General features: G+C 40.3%; 1 protein-coding gene across 8 annotated transcripts in view; it reads left to right on the forward strand.

Annotated features, from left to right (window-relative positions):
- The window catches only part of LOC116243393 (uncharacterized), a 162,263-nt gene that overhangs the window by 79,774 nt on the left and 62,216 nt on the right, over positions 1-20,273 (forward strand). For all 8 annotated transcript variants that reach the window (XR_016469759.1, XM_090147660.1, XM_090147658.1 and 5 more), the window contains one exon: positions 9,327-9,449. Coding sequence is in view for 7 of the 8 variants with exons in the window: in XM_090147660.1 (XP_090003786.1) it covers positions 9,327-9,449 (123 nt within the window). In the remaining variant the exon portion in view is untranslated. The remainder of the gene's footprint in view (positions 1-9,326; positions 9,450-20,273) is intronic.

Here is a 20,273-nt window from a genome sequence, read left to right on the forward strand (position 1 = left end):
CATTAATGACCTTGGTAGAATTTATAATTCTTTTTCCCCCCTTCTTATTGTTATATATTAGCATTTGAGAGGAAAACCCCACTAAACTTTGGATGGCCAGTCTGTAACTTGTAATCAGAAGTGGATGGCTGTGAGAAAGGGGAAAAGGAAGAGCTGTCAATCATTCCCCCATAGCTGCTGATTTGCACAGGAGGGACTTGCTGGTCTCCTACACTAGAGGAGAGAGGGCTCCACATCTCTGCCCTCTGGATGGGGCAACAATGAAGCTTCTAGTGGGCCAAGGAGGTGGTACAGTGTACAGAGAAAGGTGAAGTACCCAGTAAGTCAACTTGATTGATACTGCATCAGTTCTGACCTCAGAAATCCTCATGGCCAGCTGTCAGGATCTGGGGACAATGTGTTACTTTTTTAAGTAGAGACTCTTGTGTGGTGGATCCATCCCTTGTGATAAAAATGTGATTGCTGCCATCCCAGGAATTTTCTCCAACTGGTAAAAATTCACCATTACCATCAGTAACGGAGCGTGATACCTCAGATACCAGAGCCTTTGCCTTTGAACAGCCACTGCAGTCTCTCAGGCAACATTAGGTGGTGACTGTTGGCAACTGCTACGACGTTAGGAGCAACTTGTTTCCAGCTAGATCTTCAGAACCATCCGTAACGTTACACTAAATGTGCTCTTCTCATATATCACGCTTTCCTTCTGTGAGTCAGAACGATTTTGGCTGTCTTTTCCATGCAAAAACAGTAATTAGGCTGGTTTGAATGTGAGGAATTTATTTTTTGATTGGAGCTGAAGGGTGAAGTTGCAAATGTGGGATGTGAAATATCAAATTCACTGATGCTCACACTTAGGAGGAATGGATGCATGCAGCAAGAGAAGTCTTGGGTCTAAAGAGCCCACAGTGCAGTGTGAGGGAGGCTCAGGGCAGGCTGTTGTGCATTGGTTTCTTCTGATGTGCATCGTACTACTGTTATTCCATGTGCTGGAGAGCTGTCAACATTTGGCTTGAAGAGAGTTGGATAAATCAGAAGCTCTGAGTGGCCCATAAGAATGAGTGAAAGATGAAGGTAAACATATTATAGATTTATTTCATCGCCTTCTGAGAGCAGGGCTAGGCCTCCAAATAATACATGGCTCTGGAATATGCCTCTGTTTGCCCAGGTTGCATGCTCTGCACACAGATGCTGTGTGGATGGCTTTCTTTCTGCACAGCCTGCATGGCCATGCTTTGATTTTTCCACCCCGAGCAGTTGTTGCCCTTTGATGTCTGTTTTTAATTTGTTGAACATCTATAATAAATCTTAAGAATATTAAATATATTTCTAATAAATATTCTACTTAAGAGTATTAACTTTAATGCTGTGACCTTACTGCTGCTGACAAAATACAACTGGTTATCTTAAAACCAGTAACTTGATAGTTGCATGCTATTATTTAAGATTTTACAACAGTAAGCCCTTTTTAATAGTCAGGAATGTGAAAACATGCCTAACATTTGCAGGGAGAAGGGTGGAGGAAGGGATGTTTAAAAGTGTAAAATGATCACATAAGAGAAGACCAACTGGATTTGTGAAGCCGTGAGTATTTTGCACCATCTCACCAGTGCTTTGCTGAGAGCACAAACGTGAATTTCTTTCATTATACCCCTGGAAAAAAACAGGGTAGTGGTTTGGACGTGGCTTGTTTTCAGTTTTGCTTAACTCCATCACCAGGTTCAAGTGTCCTGCTTGAATGGATCAGCAGGGATTCCTTTTCAGTACAAGGATGCTCACCTCACTGCTGATTCTGGATATTTCTGGAATATTTAGCCCCCATTTAGAAACATTTGAGGCAGCTGTGGCTTTCCATCAAGGTGCTGCACAATGCTGCTCTTAGGAAACCTGCCCTGCAGGAACACTGAGTAACAGCTAATGAGCACCCACTTGTGCCAAATAAGGTAGAGGAATTTGGAAGACAAATTAGGCAATGAGGTCTCTGGGAATAATGACTTCCCTGGGGTTTCTTTACAAATTAAACTGATGAAGATTTAATCATTTGTTTTTATTTCTGTGGATTCTTTTGCCCTTGACATGCCAGATCCGTTACAAGAAGGCACTGAGTGAGCACAGCTAAGTGGCAACGAAATACGTCTGTGCAGACCAAATGAAGAGTTCTCGTTTATGCTCATTATTAAAGGGGTGACCTGGTTGTATGGTCGTGTTCCAGCCACCCTGGAGAATAATTACAGAAAAGTTATTTTCCATAGTAGGAAAAAGTGAGATGGCTTTACTGCTGTAGCTTGCAGAGGTTATTTGACAAGGTAGCGAGTAATTCTACACGGGGAGGTTTTAGGAAAGTCTCCTAATAATGAAAGACAAAAGACAAGAGGAAATATTCAAGAGGAAATAAGAAGAAATATGTTTAATGCAGAAGCAGAGGCGTTGTCATTCATTGCTGCCTGATCTAATCCCTAGTGATGAGCAGAGCCTGTCCTACCAATGATAGACATTGACTGGCAAGGACAACTATTAAGAAAAGAGAATAATATAAAATAGAACATTCCAGTTAAAACTCAATAACTCAATCATCATTCTAATTCTAAACCAGAAGCCAGGCATACACCTGTTCCATGCTTCAGTTATATCTGTATCTTCGCACACTATTCTAGCTGGCAGGAGCTTCTTTGTTTGGTAGAAGAAACAAATGGTCCCAAACATTTTCTGGAAAGGTCTTTGTTTTTTGTATGCCACCTTTTCCTGTACTGTGTTCCCTTCCCTATATGCATACAAGGTGACCTGAAGTGTCCAGATTTGCAATTATTTTGTAGGACTGGAAAGAAGGAGTGGTACGCTTGCTTCTGTCAATCCATTATTTTCCTGAACACAGGAAAATAAGAGAGAGAGAAAGCTGGAATGAATACTTTGTTCTACATTTATAACAGTATTTTTCCTTGTTGCCTTTCCTGGAAAAAGAAAAAAAAAAATCATGATTTAAAGTTCCATTATATTATTTGGAATTCCCTTTCCAAGGAGGCTGCTCTCAGAGGACCCCACTCACTGCTCCCATACCCTACTGCCTTCAGCTCACCCCACTGTGTTGTTCCCACCTCTGCTTGCTGCCATGTGTGGATGCTGAAGTAACAGCATAGCAGGCATCTAAACGCCCAGTGTGTGCCACTGCTGATCTGGTTGGCTCTGATCCATTGTTACAGGCTTTACCTGGAAGCCAGAGTATTTATTTCTTTCTGAAATTGCTGCACAGCGTTCTCTTTATCTCTGCTTTTGTTACTTCCATGCTCAACTGTCGCAGTGCTCTACACAGGAGGTTACATCTTAAATCTCTTGAAAATAGAGGTTGAGCATGAGCTGCCTTCACATTCCTGTCGTCTCCTTTGATGTCAGTGCTGTTCACCTCTGAGATTGTGTTTGTTCCTGAAGATGTTGGTGTTAGCTAACCTGTAGCTACCTTTGGGTTATTTCCTCAAATATGTCAGTTGTCACACTCCTCCTATTGTGGTCTGAGAACCCCAATGGATTTACATAGCCTTGATTATTTTATTTTTTTCTGTGTGTGTCAAACTAACTATTTCTTACCACTTAAGATTAATAAATGTAAATGCTAAGCTTTTAGCAATGACCTAGCATATCTGCTTTTTCTATACAACTGCAGTCTGATGACCCATTTTATGGGTGATAATGGGAAGGAGGGCATAAGGCAGTGGTTCTGCATATAAATTTTCTTGAGATACAGAAGATGGAAGCTGGACAGCTCAATGGAAAAAAAAAAAAGAAAAGAAAAAAAGAAAATACTGTGAACATCTCAACCTTCATTTTTGATCAAAACCTGATTTTCTTACCCATGAAACAAGGGGTGGAAGGCTGCCAGACTGTCCCAGGGTCAAGTTGCTCTTGGTGAGCTTCCCCAATAGGCTCCAGCACTTGTCTTGGCTGGAACCCAACACCTAACTTGTGTCTTCAATTCCTGCCAGAAATTGAGTCAGTGAGGCTCCCGAAGTCTCAATAATAATAACTGCTTTGGAAATGATCTTCACAGAATGTTTACCTGCCTGCAAGTTAGATAAGAGCTTATGTCGTGAAATCAAACCTCCAAAGTTCAGAGTTTTTTCTCCTGTTCGCGTGCACGTAGCCGCCGCTTGTTGGTAATGGAAGTCAGCTATAGCACAAAGAGAAGGCGTTTGTAACACAACTGTGTTTTCAGACAAAAGCAAAGGCTTTTAAGGATGTCACTGCAGAGCCCTGCGTTCTTTCTAAAAAGGCTCCATTTTGTGGCGTGTAAAGTCTGAGCAGAAAGAAATCCGTCTCAGAAGAGCTCTGTTGTAAGAAAAGCTACATTACAGCAAATTAGGCTTTCTTTTATGTTTTGCTCATAACTGTCATAGCAGGTGAAGGCAAACTCTTGTCTAATTTGATAAAATATCTTTAATTGCAGCAGTGCTACTCGCGGTTTGGGCTGGGTGCTCTGTTTGTAATCATAGCTCTAGTCGTGCTCCACAATCATCTCCAATCACATCCAATTAGCAGTCGTTAGTCTGTTGTTGCTTAATTCAGGTATTCTGGGATGTTCAGTTGCATTATTCATACCTCGTGTGTGAAATTGAAGTTAAAAATGAGTACTATTACAGGATTCCATTGTGGTGACGGGCTTTTTTTCCTTTCATTGTAGTCATTCCTGTTGGTGCAGAAATCTTGGTGTAGGTCCTGCAGTTAACTTTTAGGAAGTAGCTGTTCCTGCTGAAGGCGATTTCATAAAGTGGGATAAAAAAAATCCAAGCAGTGTTTTTTTCACCCAATGGTTTGGTTTGGAAGTTATTGTTGCAAAATAGCATTGAAGATCAGGAACATGAGAAGGAAAAAAGAGAATGAAAGAGACCAGCCGTGTATGTGGTTTTGGAGGATAAGCAGTAAGATTTGAAAGGACTGTTAAATGCCAGGTTACAGGATTTAGTCCTGAGAGCAGGTGTTGGAGTGGGCCATCTCCATCTCAGAGCACACACTGAGCATTTCCTGATCTTGCACCAGATTAATGGCAGGTTGAGCCCAGCACAGCAGCCCTGTCCAGTGCCTTGCTTTTTTAAAGCTGTTCTTTAACTTGTTATTTAAACTCTAAGCTTGTTGTTGTTTTTTTTTTCCCTTTTACCAGTTTTTATTCTGATTTTAAAGGACTTATTTTTGATGCGTGCAAGGGCAAAGCACTGATGCATCTTTTGGTTCTTTTCAATTATCAGCCTATCATTTTAATAAGAAAAAATTAATACTGGTGAGGTATGTCTAACAAGGAGTTTTATTATTTTTTTGGTTTGGTTTTGCATCAAGGTTTCCTGAGAACAGTTTTTTTTAATGATGCAGTAACAAAGGCAAGCAAACCCTTCAAGAGATCCACCTCCCTGGGGAAGGGTGGCCCGTGAGCACAGCAGATAAATTGGATGGTTGATGCTCTCTGTGTGTAAGAATGTGACAAGGGGATGGAGAGGAATGCATGCAGCAGTAATTTTTCTCTGAAAAAGGGGAAAAAAATGTGTGTATAAAAGGAGATGCTAACTGGTGGAAGCACAGGCTCAGCAGCTGCCGGGGGATAAGGTAGAAATGAGGGGAGCTCCCTGAGAGCTGGCTGGAGAAAAGGCTTTGCCAAACTCAGAGAGGTCTGCTCTACTAATCAGGAGCTTGTTAATAACAGCTCAGATTTACAGTACTTCATAGCAGCACAAGAAGAACTATTCCTCCAGTTATTGACTTTGTGGAGGAAGGAAACCTAATAAAGCATGAGTGCTTAATCAATACACATGTAGGACTGTGCCTGACTATCACAATGAGCAGCATTGTTTTCCATTCAGATGATAATTTATGGTTTGCGCTGGAAGTGATGGATGTAATTTATGTTTTCAAGACAATTACTGTCCAAAGACGACTGTTATATAGATCTTGCATGAAATGAAGAAAAAGAGAGATGCAGGAGCTGGGCGTGAGCATTGTGCTCTCTGTGTGTAACGATGCTGTGTTGCGTCTGTATTCACATGAACTGCGCGATGTCACAGCACAGAGTGGCCTTTAAAGTTCAAATCAACTTTCCCAGGCTTCAGGATTTATTCAGACATATGGTTTTGGTTGCAGACCATCTGGGCTGTAGTTTTAAAAGCAGTGTCTAAAGCCTTGTGGAGATACGCGTTCTCTGCATCCTTAGCTCTTTCAAAACTGGAATCGAATTATTTAGATCTGCAAATGAAAAGATGTCAAGTGTGCATTATAATTTGGAGGCACTCGCCTGGTACACCTCCTTATGAAAAAAACAGCAGTATGCATGGCAATGTGCTCCTTTGTTCATGTACCAGGCACTTGTCTGTAGTAAGACTCATATAGGTGCATTTAAGTTGCACTAGATATACTTACACTCTCATTCAGTACATTGATTTCCCTATGCAGTGCAGCAGCCCCTGCTTGCAGGGCTTTCCCTACCTCGTGCAGACCTTGAGCAAGCAAGCCTTCATCCCTGCAGGCAGGGCAGGCTTTGTGCCTCGTTGCTGTGGAAGATGCTGAATTCTGTGCAGCTCAGCAGTCCATACACAGCAGAGGTGTGCAGGGCACAGAGTTAGTAATACTGCAGGTACCTCTGTTAGATCTAAATTTGGAATTATTGATGAAAAACTTCTTGTCTAATGCCTGCATTTATATAAAATTTGTATTTATTTGTAAGAAATCTTTAGTCATCTCAACTTAGCTAAAACCTTGGAGAAAGTTTGTTTTCTCTGGAGCTGGGCATGTTTCAGGTTTGCTCTGCTATGGGGTATTTTGGGACAGTGGATCCAGCAGGAATGCAGATGGCTATTGGGATCAGCTCTTCTCTGTTCAGCACATGGCTCCTAGGTATATTTATTTGAACAAAGGAGATCCATTTCAAGACAAACAGACATGCTCCTCTATTGTGAAGGTATCAAATATTTGAGATTTTTGAACAAATAAATACATTTGTAAGTAGGACAGTTCTGTAATGCCTCACATTGGGAGTATGGGACATAGGGATATGCCTACAATCTCCATCCATGAATGCTGCTGATTTAAAATACAGCATGCTTTTTTTCTCCACGTGTGACAGATGTCACATGCAAGTTAATATTAAGTTCATCCAGATGTTTGCTTTTTTTAATTTCTTTTTTTTTTAAGACTTCCTATTGCAGGATTGAAAGCTCACATGGAGCACATCCCATGGATAATGTTTTTGTGTTGCAACATTGGATCTATAAATAAATGTGAAAAATCGCGGTAGAAAGCATCACATTCATTTTTCTGAGGTGCCTACAGCATGTCATTACAGATGGATTGATAGTCCTGATAACATTGAACTTTCGTCAGCCCCAGCCTGGCAGACTTGTTACATGTCAGAAATTTTCTGTCGTTTTTCTTGCTATCCAAAAGGCAAACATATTTGCAACCTTGAGTGACATTGAACATGGAAAGCAGACAGAAATTTATCATTTGACAGAATTGTTGTTGTCGTTTTTCCCTTTTTTTTCTTCCCCTCCCCCCCCCCCCTTTTTTTTTTTTACTGACAAATCTGTAATCATATAACATAAAAAGCTGTAGGTATTTGGTGTAAAAGCAGTGAAGAAAACAAATATTGGGGCAGAAATAATGGACACAGCATGAGAAAGAGGTAGAGTTTGTTAGTCAGACAGCAAGTGCTGCTACTGGGGCAAAATGTCCAGGTGGGTCACAGGTTTTCATGCTTAATAAGAAGATTCCTGCTCGAAAATAAAAACGTGCTGCAATCAGGAGGAAAAACATTTTGCACATTAATATGCAACAGCACCGTACACTTCCGTGCATGCTATTATTGTGAAATCAAGAGGATAATGATTACTCATCTGGAAAGGTTTACTTTCAGCGCTTTGGTTGAAAATATTGGTATTTTCCCAATTGGATATTGGTGCTAATCAGTTGGGTTGTGCTTAGTAGACCACACGATGTAATATTTATGTCAGTATTTTATGCTAGGAGATCATGTGGTAGTGTGGATGCTGAACGAGAAAACATGAGTTCCTCACGTAATTTTGTTTGCAAAAGAAAGAATAAGAGATTTTACCAGTTTTCAACACTATTAATGCTGAAGATGTGGAGTGGGGTTACTGTAAAGCTTATTGCTGTTTATTACCACGAGGCATATGGAGAGGTGTGTTATTCAGAAGGAGTAAATCACTTAGAACGTGTCCGCTTCGCCAGCCCCCTGCGCGATGCTCGGCGCTGCCGTGCCATCTTCTGTGCTTTGAGGAGCAGGACTGAGATCTGTCACTTGTCATATGTTCTCCCAGCTTCTTGCTGAGAAGCGAACAGACGAATGTCTTATTTTGGTATGGTTTGTTTTTGCATTTCGGGGTGTGTGAGTGTTTTTCTTCAGAAAATTTTCTCTCTAAATCACCAAATCGAGAGCATCTCTGCTGGCTTTGTGTGAGATAAGCTTTGGGTTGTTGTGTAGCTCTGACATAACCGAATATTTTTTAATGTAGCTTGCCAGTGTCACTGGGGATGAAGCAAGTCTTATTGCATCGCACTGAATTTAGAGCTGTAGAGTAATGAGGTCTCTGAGCTTATGCTCATCCCAATGCATGTTGGCAAATGTTGATGTTTCATGATTTCTTTTTTGTATGTTTGTTTGTTTTTAAATAATCTGAAGCCTTCCTTAAAATTTCTTTTAACTCTTTGATTTTTAACCAAAATCTTTAGCCAACTAGTAAACTTGATCTCAAGTTCTTCAAAGAGCAAACCTTGGCAAACCTTAGTCATTAGCAGCTAAGGGTTGCTGTTGAAAGGTTCTCATCTCTCTTGTATATATGTATAGGAAGTTCTTTCTTTCTTGATTTTTTTTTTTTATTTTTTATTTTTTTAAACATAACTGTATTTCTTTTGGACAATTCTAGTTAGATTTAAAAATGAAAAAAAGAAAAAAGAGAGAAAAAAAGCCATATTTCCCGATTGGTGTTGCAGAGTGTCTCTAAATGAAGTAACTGCTTCCATTTGTACAGTCAAAATATTGCTTACCTTCTGTTGCTTAATCATCTTCCTCCCAGTTTTCTTGCTACCTTGAATGCTGGTTGACTTTGCAGCTTGCACTCAAGCAGAGGAGGAAAGTTTCTCCCATTGCACTCATGGGTTGAACTGTGGGCCATGGGACACAGTAACACAGATGGGAGTAGAAATGACCAGCAGGGTCCTTATTTATTTCTCAGTGACTTTCTCATTCTGTAGAACCAAAATCACATGCGGTTGTTCTTAAATAAGCACATAGAATCTGGTCACAGCCCCTTTTACTGACCACCTGATCTTTTTACTGACAGATGTAAACGAGTGCAGCACTGAGAACGGAGGATGTCAGGACCAGTGCTGTAACACCATTGGCAGCTACCACTGCAAATGTCCAGCTGGCCAGAAACTGGGGGAAGATGGGAAATCGTGTGGAGGTAATGTGCCGTTCTGTGCCTCGCTGCTAGTAAGGAATCACAGAAGATATTGGAAAAGAAATAGAAGTGCTAGCTTTTATCTGGAGCCAGCTCAAGAGTGTGCATTCAGAGCTGTTAAGAATACCGATCTTCTCATGTCTGGATTATGAGGATATAACCCTAAGAACACTTCAAAGGGTTGTGTTTTTTTCTTTTGAAAAATGGTTATCTCTTAACCTGGATTGGTTGTGCCATGTTCTGATTATGGAATTTCCATCATCAGTTTAAAAACCCGAAGAAATTGTGTATGTTTTTTAGCATTTTGTGTCTCTAAAACAAAATGGGTCTTATCAGAAAATACATATACATTTTTGCATTTCAATCACAATTCCACAGCTAGAGATTAACAGAATAAAAAAGGATTTAAAATCACATGCTCCATAAACCCATTTGTCTTCTTCCTAAGGGAAATAGGAACCCAGTTTCTGCATTATGGGGTAAAATTTGTTCTTATGCAAAGGTTTGACTTTCTGTATAGCTTAAACATCACGTAAGCTTATGTTAGAACACTTAAGAATTCACTAAAAAAAAAAAAGCCCATTGGATCTGTTAATCTGCCATCTACAGTCATTTTATATTTATCTACGATCATTATATATGTTTTTGTAATAATATAATAATTTTCTGATTTTTCTCAAGAGGAAAGATGTTAGATATGTTTTCATGAGCTGTGTTATATCTTTTCAAGAAGCCATCTCCTCTGACTTTTCCTGTTACGTAATATCTCACAAATTCCTTTCCTCCATGATTTCATTTTACTACTGTCCTTCAACATGTTCCTTAGGAATTGTTGCAAAGCAATGTATATCTTACCTGTGATCACACTCCTTATCTTAATTTTATAATTATCCATCTCCACTCCTTTCCTCAAGAAGATTTGTAGAAACATTTTCCAAGGTAAGCTATCATTTGATATTGAGCTTGACAATGTATTTTATTTATTTGTATTTATTATTTATACATTATTTTCTTATCATAGTTTTTCACTATGGTACTTGGTGCTTTCTTTTTGGCCTTTTGAGGGCTGAAACTAGAAATACTATGCATGATTCCCAGATCGCTGCTACTTCAGCTCAGTCTTCCCTTGCCCTGTTGGTGGCTAATTGGTGATGCTCCTGTGAGCCAGTGTGTGGATCTGTTTTTTGATGAATACTGACTGCAGATCTGCTTAAAAGTTTACCAAAACTTGTAATTGTCAAAAGCAGGGGTCCTGTTCATTGTAATCCTAGTTGTTCAGCACGTGAGAGTACTGCTTCTGTTAACATGGGTTTGTGTCAGTTAGATGAGCGTTCCTCTGTACGAATCTGCTATTCTTAAAATAGGCTTCAAATTCTGTTATTTTGGCGTTCTTTAAAAATTCAGAGCTAGAAATACTTGTTTCATGTGTTACGTAGGAATTGGAGAAGAAAGTAATGTTAGCCATTCTGAAGCCTCTGTTTGAAACCTTCCAACAAAAATGGAAACGTGCAATGAGCTGAAGCCACTCAAGCCATCGATCAAGGGGAATGCAGCGGGGACGATAACCTGTGAACTTCTGTGGTGCTGGTAATAACAAGGAGCACATGGCTATACTTGCAGCAAGGCACCTTCAACAAACTCGTAGCCTTCAGATTTAGCAATGTAAGTGACTCAGAAGTTGAGGGAAACACGAGCTCCCAAAAATACTGTTCGTGCTGCTTGAAGGTGCTTTATTGATGCAGTGGTTCTGCATTGCTCAAAGGGCTCTTTTTGCAGATGAGGGCAAAGCAGTTTCTCAGGTTAGCCAGCGTTTTGGGGAGGAATAAGGCTGATAGTCATTCTGGATAGTTACATTCTTTCTTTATAGCTTCGCCGTGCTTTATGTCAGCTCTTAGTCTAAACTGTAGCATTAAATGGCTGCGCTCTATTGTTCTGCTCCCATTATCTGTCTCGTGGTTGGTTTTATTTCAGTGGTAACTGAAATGATCAATTGCTGTAGAGTGTGGGTTTTTTGTCAGCCAGAGTACAAACAAGGCATATTGTTACAAAAGCACATGGAAGAAGCGTAGGTTTTATTCAGTAGGTCATTATTAGTGCAAAGATTGATCTTGTTTTTCAGAAACAAAATAGAGCATCCATTTGATAGAAAAGAAAGATGTCAGGAAATTACTACCAGGAAAAAAAGAAAAAAGAAAAAAGTGTTGTTAGCTATTTGTAGCTGTTTAACGTTGAGGAGGAGAATAGTGAATAAAAATTCACTAATCTGGCAACATAATGAATGGTACTGCTGATTAGTTCAATAGTAGCTGCTTTTTTGTGAGCTGTGTTAGGAGACTCAAGAGCAGAATCTGACAGTGGGCAGTTAATAGGAGCTGAGATGCTCAGTATCTCTACCTTCTGTGGCATCAAAGGTATCCACAAGACGCAAGGCTACATGAATATCAACAGGACAACAGTATAAACAAGCAAGATCATTCTTTAAAAAAAAAAAAAAAAAAAAAGGTTGCTGCAGTCAGGGTTCAGCAAACCTAGCCTTGGGGTGGCTCTTTCTATAAAGAGCTGTATGGGAAAAGGCCAAACAACCCAGGGTACCCCATGCTGTGCCCCTTCCAACACTTGTAAGGAACATTTCTCACTGGTTGTGGTCTCTTATGGAATGATATGTGATTCATATGTGGTATGTGTAACATCTTATTTCAGGGAGGGCTACTGGCATTAATAGGTAGTTGCAGTAAGATGAAGGCATGTGCATCTATATGGAAATGCCAACCAAAGTGGTGAGCTGATTAGCCTTTCAAGACTAATTAACTACATGTTGTAATGCACCTTTAATCGTCAGTCTTTATGGACAGAACTTAAGTTTTCTTATTTGACAGAGAAATATTTTTTGGCAGATAGTCACATAGGCATTACGGATTTTGACACAAAGCTCACGCTTGCCTCTCACTCTTTGCACAGCCTGTTGAAATTAATGATGAAAGAGGATTTGGATTTAAATTTCTGCATCTTACAATAAATTAATATTTGACATTTATTAGTATATGGCTGAAAACCTTATTCTGTGTCCAGTGCATCTGTAGGAGCATCCAGTATTTCTGGGAACAGCCTGGTTGATGTCAGTGAGGGAATTTGCTCGGAAAGTTGTAGCTTGGTCTGAGTAAGGGAGGAAAAACACATATTTGTATACAGAAATTGGCTCCATCTTTGTGTGATAGCTCCTCATTTATTGTGTAGAAGTAACCCTGATTCTTACATGATATTCTGCGATTCATACAGGTATTCTCTATTCGTATCGTATATCAATGTGAAACAATTTTACTCAAGCATCACAAAAAAGCAAAAATGTTATTTTCCAAATGTTAATACCATTCTTAAGCTCAGCTATCAGCACAAGCTCAGGTCTGTAAAGCATGCTGAGGCTGGAGCTACAAAAGCATCTTTTCACACATGAGTAAGCTACAGAAGTCAAATGAAAAAGGTTGTGACCTTATGTTAACCTTCTTTGGTAAAATGTCATTTCTTATTTATATTATTGTGTTCTCATCTGTCAAGGCAGATGAACGAAGTCCTATGATTAGCTGTTGATGAAAAGAAGCTTTTATTTTACTGATCAGAACAATATTGCAATCAGTGCAGCCCAGTCCCTGAGCATCCCTGGGGGCTGAGCCCAGCGCCAGAGCCTGGGCAGATCCCTGACCTTTGCTGGAGAGGCTCAAGGAACGGCCACCTTCAGAGGATGTGTGTGACTTTGCAATGCCACTGCTGTTTATCCAAGTAATATAATAGTTGTTGGTGTCAATCATTTATCCTGATTTCTTGTCTGATGGGAGCTCTCTAAACATTGCTTCCACAGGAAAGTTAATAGCTTGACTAAAAGGAATAGTGAAGGATTTGTTAAAGAAAGTGTTTATTAGGGTGACCTCAGAATTTATTTAATCTTTAAAGCTTGGGATTTTGGTCATAACTTATTCTTGTCAAATACTGTGCTTTGGCAAAGAGAATAAGCACACTAATTCTGTATTTGGACTGGTTTCCCTGCCCATCAAATCAATGCATCACGCTTCTGCTGTGCCCTGTGAAGAAACTGAAGGACATAACACCGTGCACCTGCAGAGCAATGCTAAGCAGTTGTTTTTCTTTTTTATTCTTAATTATTTACTTATTTTAACTGAGGAAGAGGATGCAGTCCATGAGAGCGATCCAGTGTCTTGTTTCAGAAAGTTTGTGGTTTCATACTGCCGTGAAGTGCAATGACACAAAGGAGAACATGGAAAAGAAATGATAATTTACAGGAAGAAATATAGATCAGACTTGATTACACACACGAGTGCCACTCAGCTTGAACCCAAATCTTAGAATAACCCAGTGAAGGCACTCCTTGATGTGCAAAAGCCATCCATCCCTTTTTATCTATCTCTATTTCAAGATTATGTCCTGAGATATGGAAATAAAGCTAAGCCGTAGCAATTGCACCACGGTTATCTAATTATCTGTGACTTAAAGACTATGCCCACTTAATGTCCAATTCAAAAGTAATTCTTTTGGAAATTGATGCTTCTCTTTTTTTTTTTTTTTTTACCTCTGGTTCTTTTGGAGGAATGAATGCTGGAGGTCATTCAACCGTCCTTTCTTGTGCACTCCTGTGCTGCATTAGGAGCCAGCCAGGATCGATAGATGCTAGGAGCTGTTGCACTCTCCTAGGCAAATAGTGTCATCTTTCTGCATTTGTCTCTCTGTGACAGTGTTACAGCCAAAAATATACTCAGAAATAAGTAGGAAAAATTACAACGGATTCGTAGTAAAGGTAGCATTAATTGTAGGTTATTGGACTTTTAAAGTGAATTACCTGAATCCTGATTAATGGTGAGCCCAAGGCAGGCAGAAACCTGAGCTGAATTTTAGGTTGCTAATTGAAGGCTGACAGCACACAGTGAGTGCTGCAGGTTGGTTTGGTCACTGCCCTCTCATTTTGTGTGCCCCTCTAAACCTAATCCACTCAATTACTCACACAAACCTTTTCCATCTTATTAAAATGTATCATATACTAAACTTAGCAAAATCACTCTCATTTCAGCTCTGACCTGTTTCTCTTCCACTGGGGAGGGTGGGGGATGAACACAGCACTAGAATTGAGCAGGGCAGACAGGAGCAGAGACTTCCAGCCTATATCTTGAGTGATAGTGTGGCACTTTTAGCCAGGAAGAGAATCTGATACTCTGATAATCGATTTGTTTTAGAATTTTAATCACATTGGTTTACATTTTTCCTGATTCATGCTTGGCTGTTGCAAAAATCTCCCCTTTCTAATTTGTGGGACAGAGAAGGCTGAGTGAAATCACAGCTTCTCACATAGTGCATCCCTTGGGGTAGGTGAGCTAGCAGCTATAAGCACAGCCATTGAAGAGTGCACTTGTTTACCCCAGTACATATGCTTAGTGGAGCCAAGGACACGCACTGGAAGGTTTCAGTCACTTTTTAAACAGGAGTTTCACACTAACCAGTTGGGTGCAAGCAGGTAGAGTCAAGAGCAATGCCTTACTAAGGGATTCCAAAGCAACAGCTGCAGTGCAGGAGTCATGCACAGCTCCCTGGACAGGCTGGATCCCAGGTCCCACTCTCTTCTTTTCCATGGAGGATTTTTTTTTTTTTTTTGCTTTCCTGACTGTTTCCATTTAATTCAGTTGCAGCATTTAAATAAGCCATTTGCATGAAGCAAATGGGCAACAAGCAGTTTAATTTTAAAATTATGTAAGGATGGCTTTGAGTCTTGTGTAGTTCTACATATATACATACGCATATATGCGTTATATACTGATATGTAATATGTTTCCTACAGCACATCTTCTGCTGTGTTCCAAAACAGCATGATTTTTAAAAAGCGTGGTATTATTCATAAAGCACAGAAAACTGGCACCTTGTTCTGCGTGTCAGCTATCAGATGAATTATTGATCACTGTTCTGACACGGGCTGAAAGAGAAAAATTGTTTCTCAATGGCACAGGCCTCCCAGGTAACAGCAAACTCAGAGTCCCAGCTCTGCTGCTCAGGTCCATATGGCACTTGAAAGCTCACCGTCTCTTGTAGCTGGCTGTGGGCTCTATCAGCAGGGTGGAAGTGCTGTCTGGAACCGTAACTTGCTACTATCTTTGGAAAGGAGCGGTTGTGTAAAGTGCTGGGAGGATGGCAGTTGTTGCCTTCATGGCTTTTTTTGCACGCAGCGCCAATCTGTACCATTGTTAATCTGGGGGTGGCCAAACATGCTGCTGTGATAACTTCTCTTTGTGCCAACTGATGCACGAAGCTTTACTGGGCCTCTTTAGGCAGTGGAAAGATTGGAGGTTGGGAAATACCGTAGTATGTACTACACAAGTCAGGGATTTCATCTGTTTTAATTAGTGGATGCAAAGAGTTTTGAATAGTTAGACAAAAAGCACAGTATATGACAGGAACTATTATTGCCCAGACACAATAAAGTCGTTAGAAATAATATGACAAAAATGATAGACTGCAGTACAAATATATTTTGAGGCTTTTCTAGGGCTCTGATTAGTTTATATTAGCTAGTTTTTGGTTTTTGTGACTACCTCTGAAAGGCAGGTTACGGAGCATGTTAACGTTCCACTGGGCTGATTGACAATAATTAGTTTATTTTAAAGGAAAGGAAAGAAACACGGTATTGTTGCAGCTGACTAATGTGAATTAAAAGCGAGGTAATCTGTTCTGCAATTACGGAGATACAATGATTGCTGCTGTCAAAGAAGAAAATACACTCATACTTTCAAGAACCATTGTGTAGGAAGAGTTTTGCAAGCCTGAAATTGAAGCCCTGTTCATGGTCTCCGAAATTACAGTTAGTAATTTTATGCTGAACTAAGAGTTTTGAATACTTAAATTATAGCTTGTTTGTAGCAAGGTATTTACCAGCAAATATAAGCATCTTATAAACAGCACATGAGTCATCTTGGTGTTGGTTTTGAGCACATCGAAAATGTAAATTGCTCCTGAATTACTCTTGTGGAGAGAGGCAAGGCTTGGAAACCTTCAATTCGTGCTTTAAATGGAAATTATAAAAGGAAAAATGTGCACATTTGCCTTTCAGTGGAGAGCATTGTGCAGGGTAACTATTGCATTCTCTATAGCTTTGCCTACAGGCTGTGTAAACAGCGATGAACAGCAGATACAGAGATATGCAGAAGTACAGCTCCCCAGTGCTGTTTCTATTCCTCTTTAGAAGCATTTAATGTCATCTTTAATGGGGACAATAACAGAAATCCCACTTTTTATTGAAATGCGCCTGGATTTTATGAGCTATCTGATGCGTCCCAGAAAAAAAAAGCGCAGAACTTTAAAACAATTTGTGATAGAATCTAAAGCGGAAATCTGTCAGCCTCTCTGTTCAAAGCACTGGCCTGGAGGAAGCGATCCAGACATGACTGTCAGCAAGATAGCAACTGCTGGGAAGGCTGCAGTTCCTTATTAAAAGATCAGTAGTGTGATCAACATCGCATTGGATTACTTAAACTTCAATTACATGAGTACCTGAGGGTTTTATCTGGGATTTATTAGAAGACTGACTTGAAATATACCTGCTGGTGGTGCATGCCAGATCTTTGAAAGACCCACCTGAATACCTTGTTAACTGTTCCTATCCCAAAAGGGATGTAATATCAGTGGAGGAATGTTTTGGGATGTTTGATGCCTCTTCACCTGTTCTTATGAAGGAAGCTCTGCAGTCACGACTAACATATGTCATATAGTGTCAGGAAGAAAATCTCTGTAATATACTGTCTTTTCCTTGCTGACAATTTATGTTTTAGAAGTTCAGTCTGGTGCTACGATAGCTCTAGTGGGAGCATTTTGAGGAGGCATCAAATGAATGAATGGCTGTAGAGCAATTTCGGTGAGCTGGATTTTCAGTAATAGTGTGGGAAGTACTGTGGTCTCACCTGGGGGATGAGATATGCTCAGCTCAATATTGTGTTATTTCTTTCCCCATCTTCAAATACTGACAGCACTGCAAGCATTTCACATGTTGAACAAAACAGATCTGACTGGCAACTGCTCCACCTCAACCAATTATCACCAGGACTGGCTTATGTTCCACTCAGTTAGCAAAATGAGACTATCCAGGTGATGGCAGAAAGCTGCATCCCAACCCATGCAGGACATTTGTCACAAATAAGCATTTATGTTTCAGATGAGCAGAGAGCATGCACAGTAAGCAGGAAACATCAGATTATGAAGGTATTTGTAGCATTATCCTTTTTCTTACATATTTTACCTACTGTGGAAAAGACATCTCTCTGTGTCCGACTGCAGTGAAGATGCTCACTGAGCACAGCAAGTATGCATTAATGCTGCTATGAACAACAACAACAAAGAAGTGTTCTCATCATAACAGTCCTTTCTCCCTTTTTATTTCATGACTGTTTTTTTTCAGTGACATATCATGCTAAGAGAAGATGCTGATGTTCCGACACAAACATCCATAGTACCTCTCCAATTCAACCCTGCACAAGAAATTCGGCTGTTGCTTATTAATGCATCTCCTCACGTATATCCTTTCCTCCTTTGCCACCCTCTTACATCCCAGCACGGCCTAACTGAATTGTGCTGAGGAATTGTCTTTAAAAATTGATGGCACAACGCAGTCCCACAACAGTGTCCTCTGCTATTGTGCCTCACATCACAAACTTTTCCAATAGCATTGCCATGTACCTGCTGATGCAAGTGATCTCAAAGCCTCTTTCTTAAGCAGAAGTTACACAAGTGTTTAATTGCTGTGCTCAGCCCACTCTGTGGCAGTGCACGGGCAAAATGTCCTCTTCCAAGTTCACTGTTTACGGCCACTTATCCTGGCAGCAGTTTGTCACTGCAAGCCTACGTCCATCTACGTGGGTTTCATATTGATGTGAATTGGAGTCATCCAGTGGGTCTGGCTGCCAAAATATCTATTAGCGTAACCCAGCACGGAGGCCAGTAACCCTATCAGTCTTCCTTCTTGGCTGTAATTCTCTGTGACGCGTACCTTGATCTGAGATTCAGAAATGGATCATTCTTTTTTCATTTAAAAAAAAATAGGCAAGAGAAATGTGCAGATTTGCATCGTAAAAAGAAGATGGGAACTATTTATTCGCTGCTAAATGCAAGCGTCGCAGTGTTGTCTGAGGGCTGCCCACGAGAATTCAAGTGTTCTTTAATTCTATACCCTGACTTTCTTTCAAATCAGCTGACCCCAATTGTTCCTTAAAGCTCACATATAGATGTCTGTGTGTGTATATTTAATGAGGAATGCCTTGAAACTCTAATTAGGGCTGCTTGACTCCAAAGCAGTTTACATATCGCAGGCTCACACAGCTATCAAACAGATGCTTCTCCTTTTTTTCATTCAGCTGACATTTTCATTTTCTCTGCATATTTTGAGGACTGAGCAGTGATGTGTTTTGACTCCTGAGGCTATAGACGGTATCAAAATGAGGATTAGAAATGGAACTTTACCTGTCAGTTAACTTATTAAGCTTGTCCTCCACAGCATCTATGCTTTCAAATGGCCTGTTTATTGAATTTGAAATAGTTTTCATTCCTGACCTTGTTTAAATTGAATGGACAGTTCTAATTATAATCTTCAGAGTTTTCAGCTGCAACATATGGTTTGTATATAGGGCTGTGGATGAAGGGCTCTTGACTGTTTATTGAGTTAAACCACCACTAAATATCTCAGGAGAGACTGGTGTGTCAGGCATTGAAATTAAGCAGAAATCAGCAGTGCACTATTGGCCATTTTGTCTTCACATCCCTCTGCCCATGAGGAGTGAACTGAGATGGTGGGACCAGGATAGGTGAGGAAGAACAAGTCTCTGCCAACCACAATGCGGTGGCTTTGTGTCAGTCTTCACATGAAAGACAATATTTAAAACAAACAAATGAACAGCAACCACTAACAAAACCACCAAAATGAATTCAAATTACCAGAGTCTTTGTCAAATCAATGCCATTCTTTCAGATCAGCTGTGGACCCACTGGTAAGGTTGCACGCCATCTCACAGCAGTTTATTTGTGCATTTATTGTCCAGTAAAGCCAGTAATATCAGGAAATTGAAATCAGGACTTGGTTGGGTGAATTACCCCATCCATCAACGCTCCAGATGTTGTCTCTCCAGATCGAGGGTGACTGCTCTGGAAGCAGCGCTGCTCCACGCTTCTCCCTGAGAAATCCATACCTTAGAGATGACTCTTTTCCCTCCTTGAAAACTGTCATCAAGAAATGCATCTCCCTTCAAACCTGAGCATAAATATTTATTACCCAACACTGGCAGTGTCCCATAGATGACTTTCATTTAGTATTTCCCTGTGTCCTCTGGTGTTCTCAGTATAAAGACAGATAAACTCGAGGTATAGGAGGGGAAAGCCAACCTAGTCACAGCTTGAAGTCATTGAATCTATGAGGAAAAACATCTGAAATATAAGGCAAGATATCAACCACAGGGTAGAAAATTCCCCCCTTTGAGGTGACCGATTCACCAGGGAGGTCTGAAGAAAGGCGACAGACTGGGAGTCAGTGAACCTTCTACAGAAAGCTGTCTTTCTGTCTGTCTTTCTGTCTTTCTCTAATACCATTCATTTTCAGAGGAAGGTAAGTAATTAGATAACATGGAAAGCTTGTTTCCGTGCATGACTAATTGGGTAGCCCTGCCGAAATAGGTGCTGGCTAAAGCTGCTTTGTGCTTAATCCCAGGCAAAGAAGAAATACTGTGCAGAACTCGCTGCACTAACAAGGGTCCTCATTCAGTGTGCAATTGGTTCTCAGCGACTAAATTGGGTAAAGAA

Source organism: Phasianus colchicus, chromosome 10 (genome assembly GCF_987193195.1).
Source record: "Phasianus colchicus chromosome 10, bPhaCol1.hap1.1, whole genome shotgun sequence".
Taxonomy (NCBI): Eukaryota; Metazoa; Chordata; class Aves; order Galliformes; family Phasianidae; genus Phasianus; species Phasianus colchicus.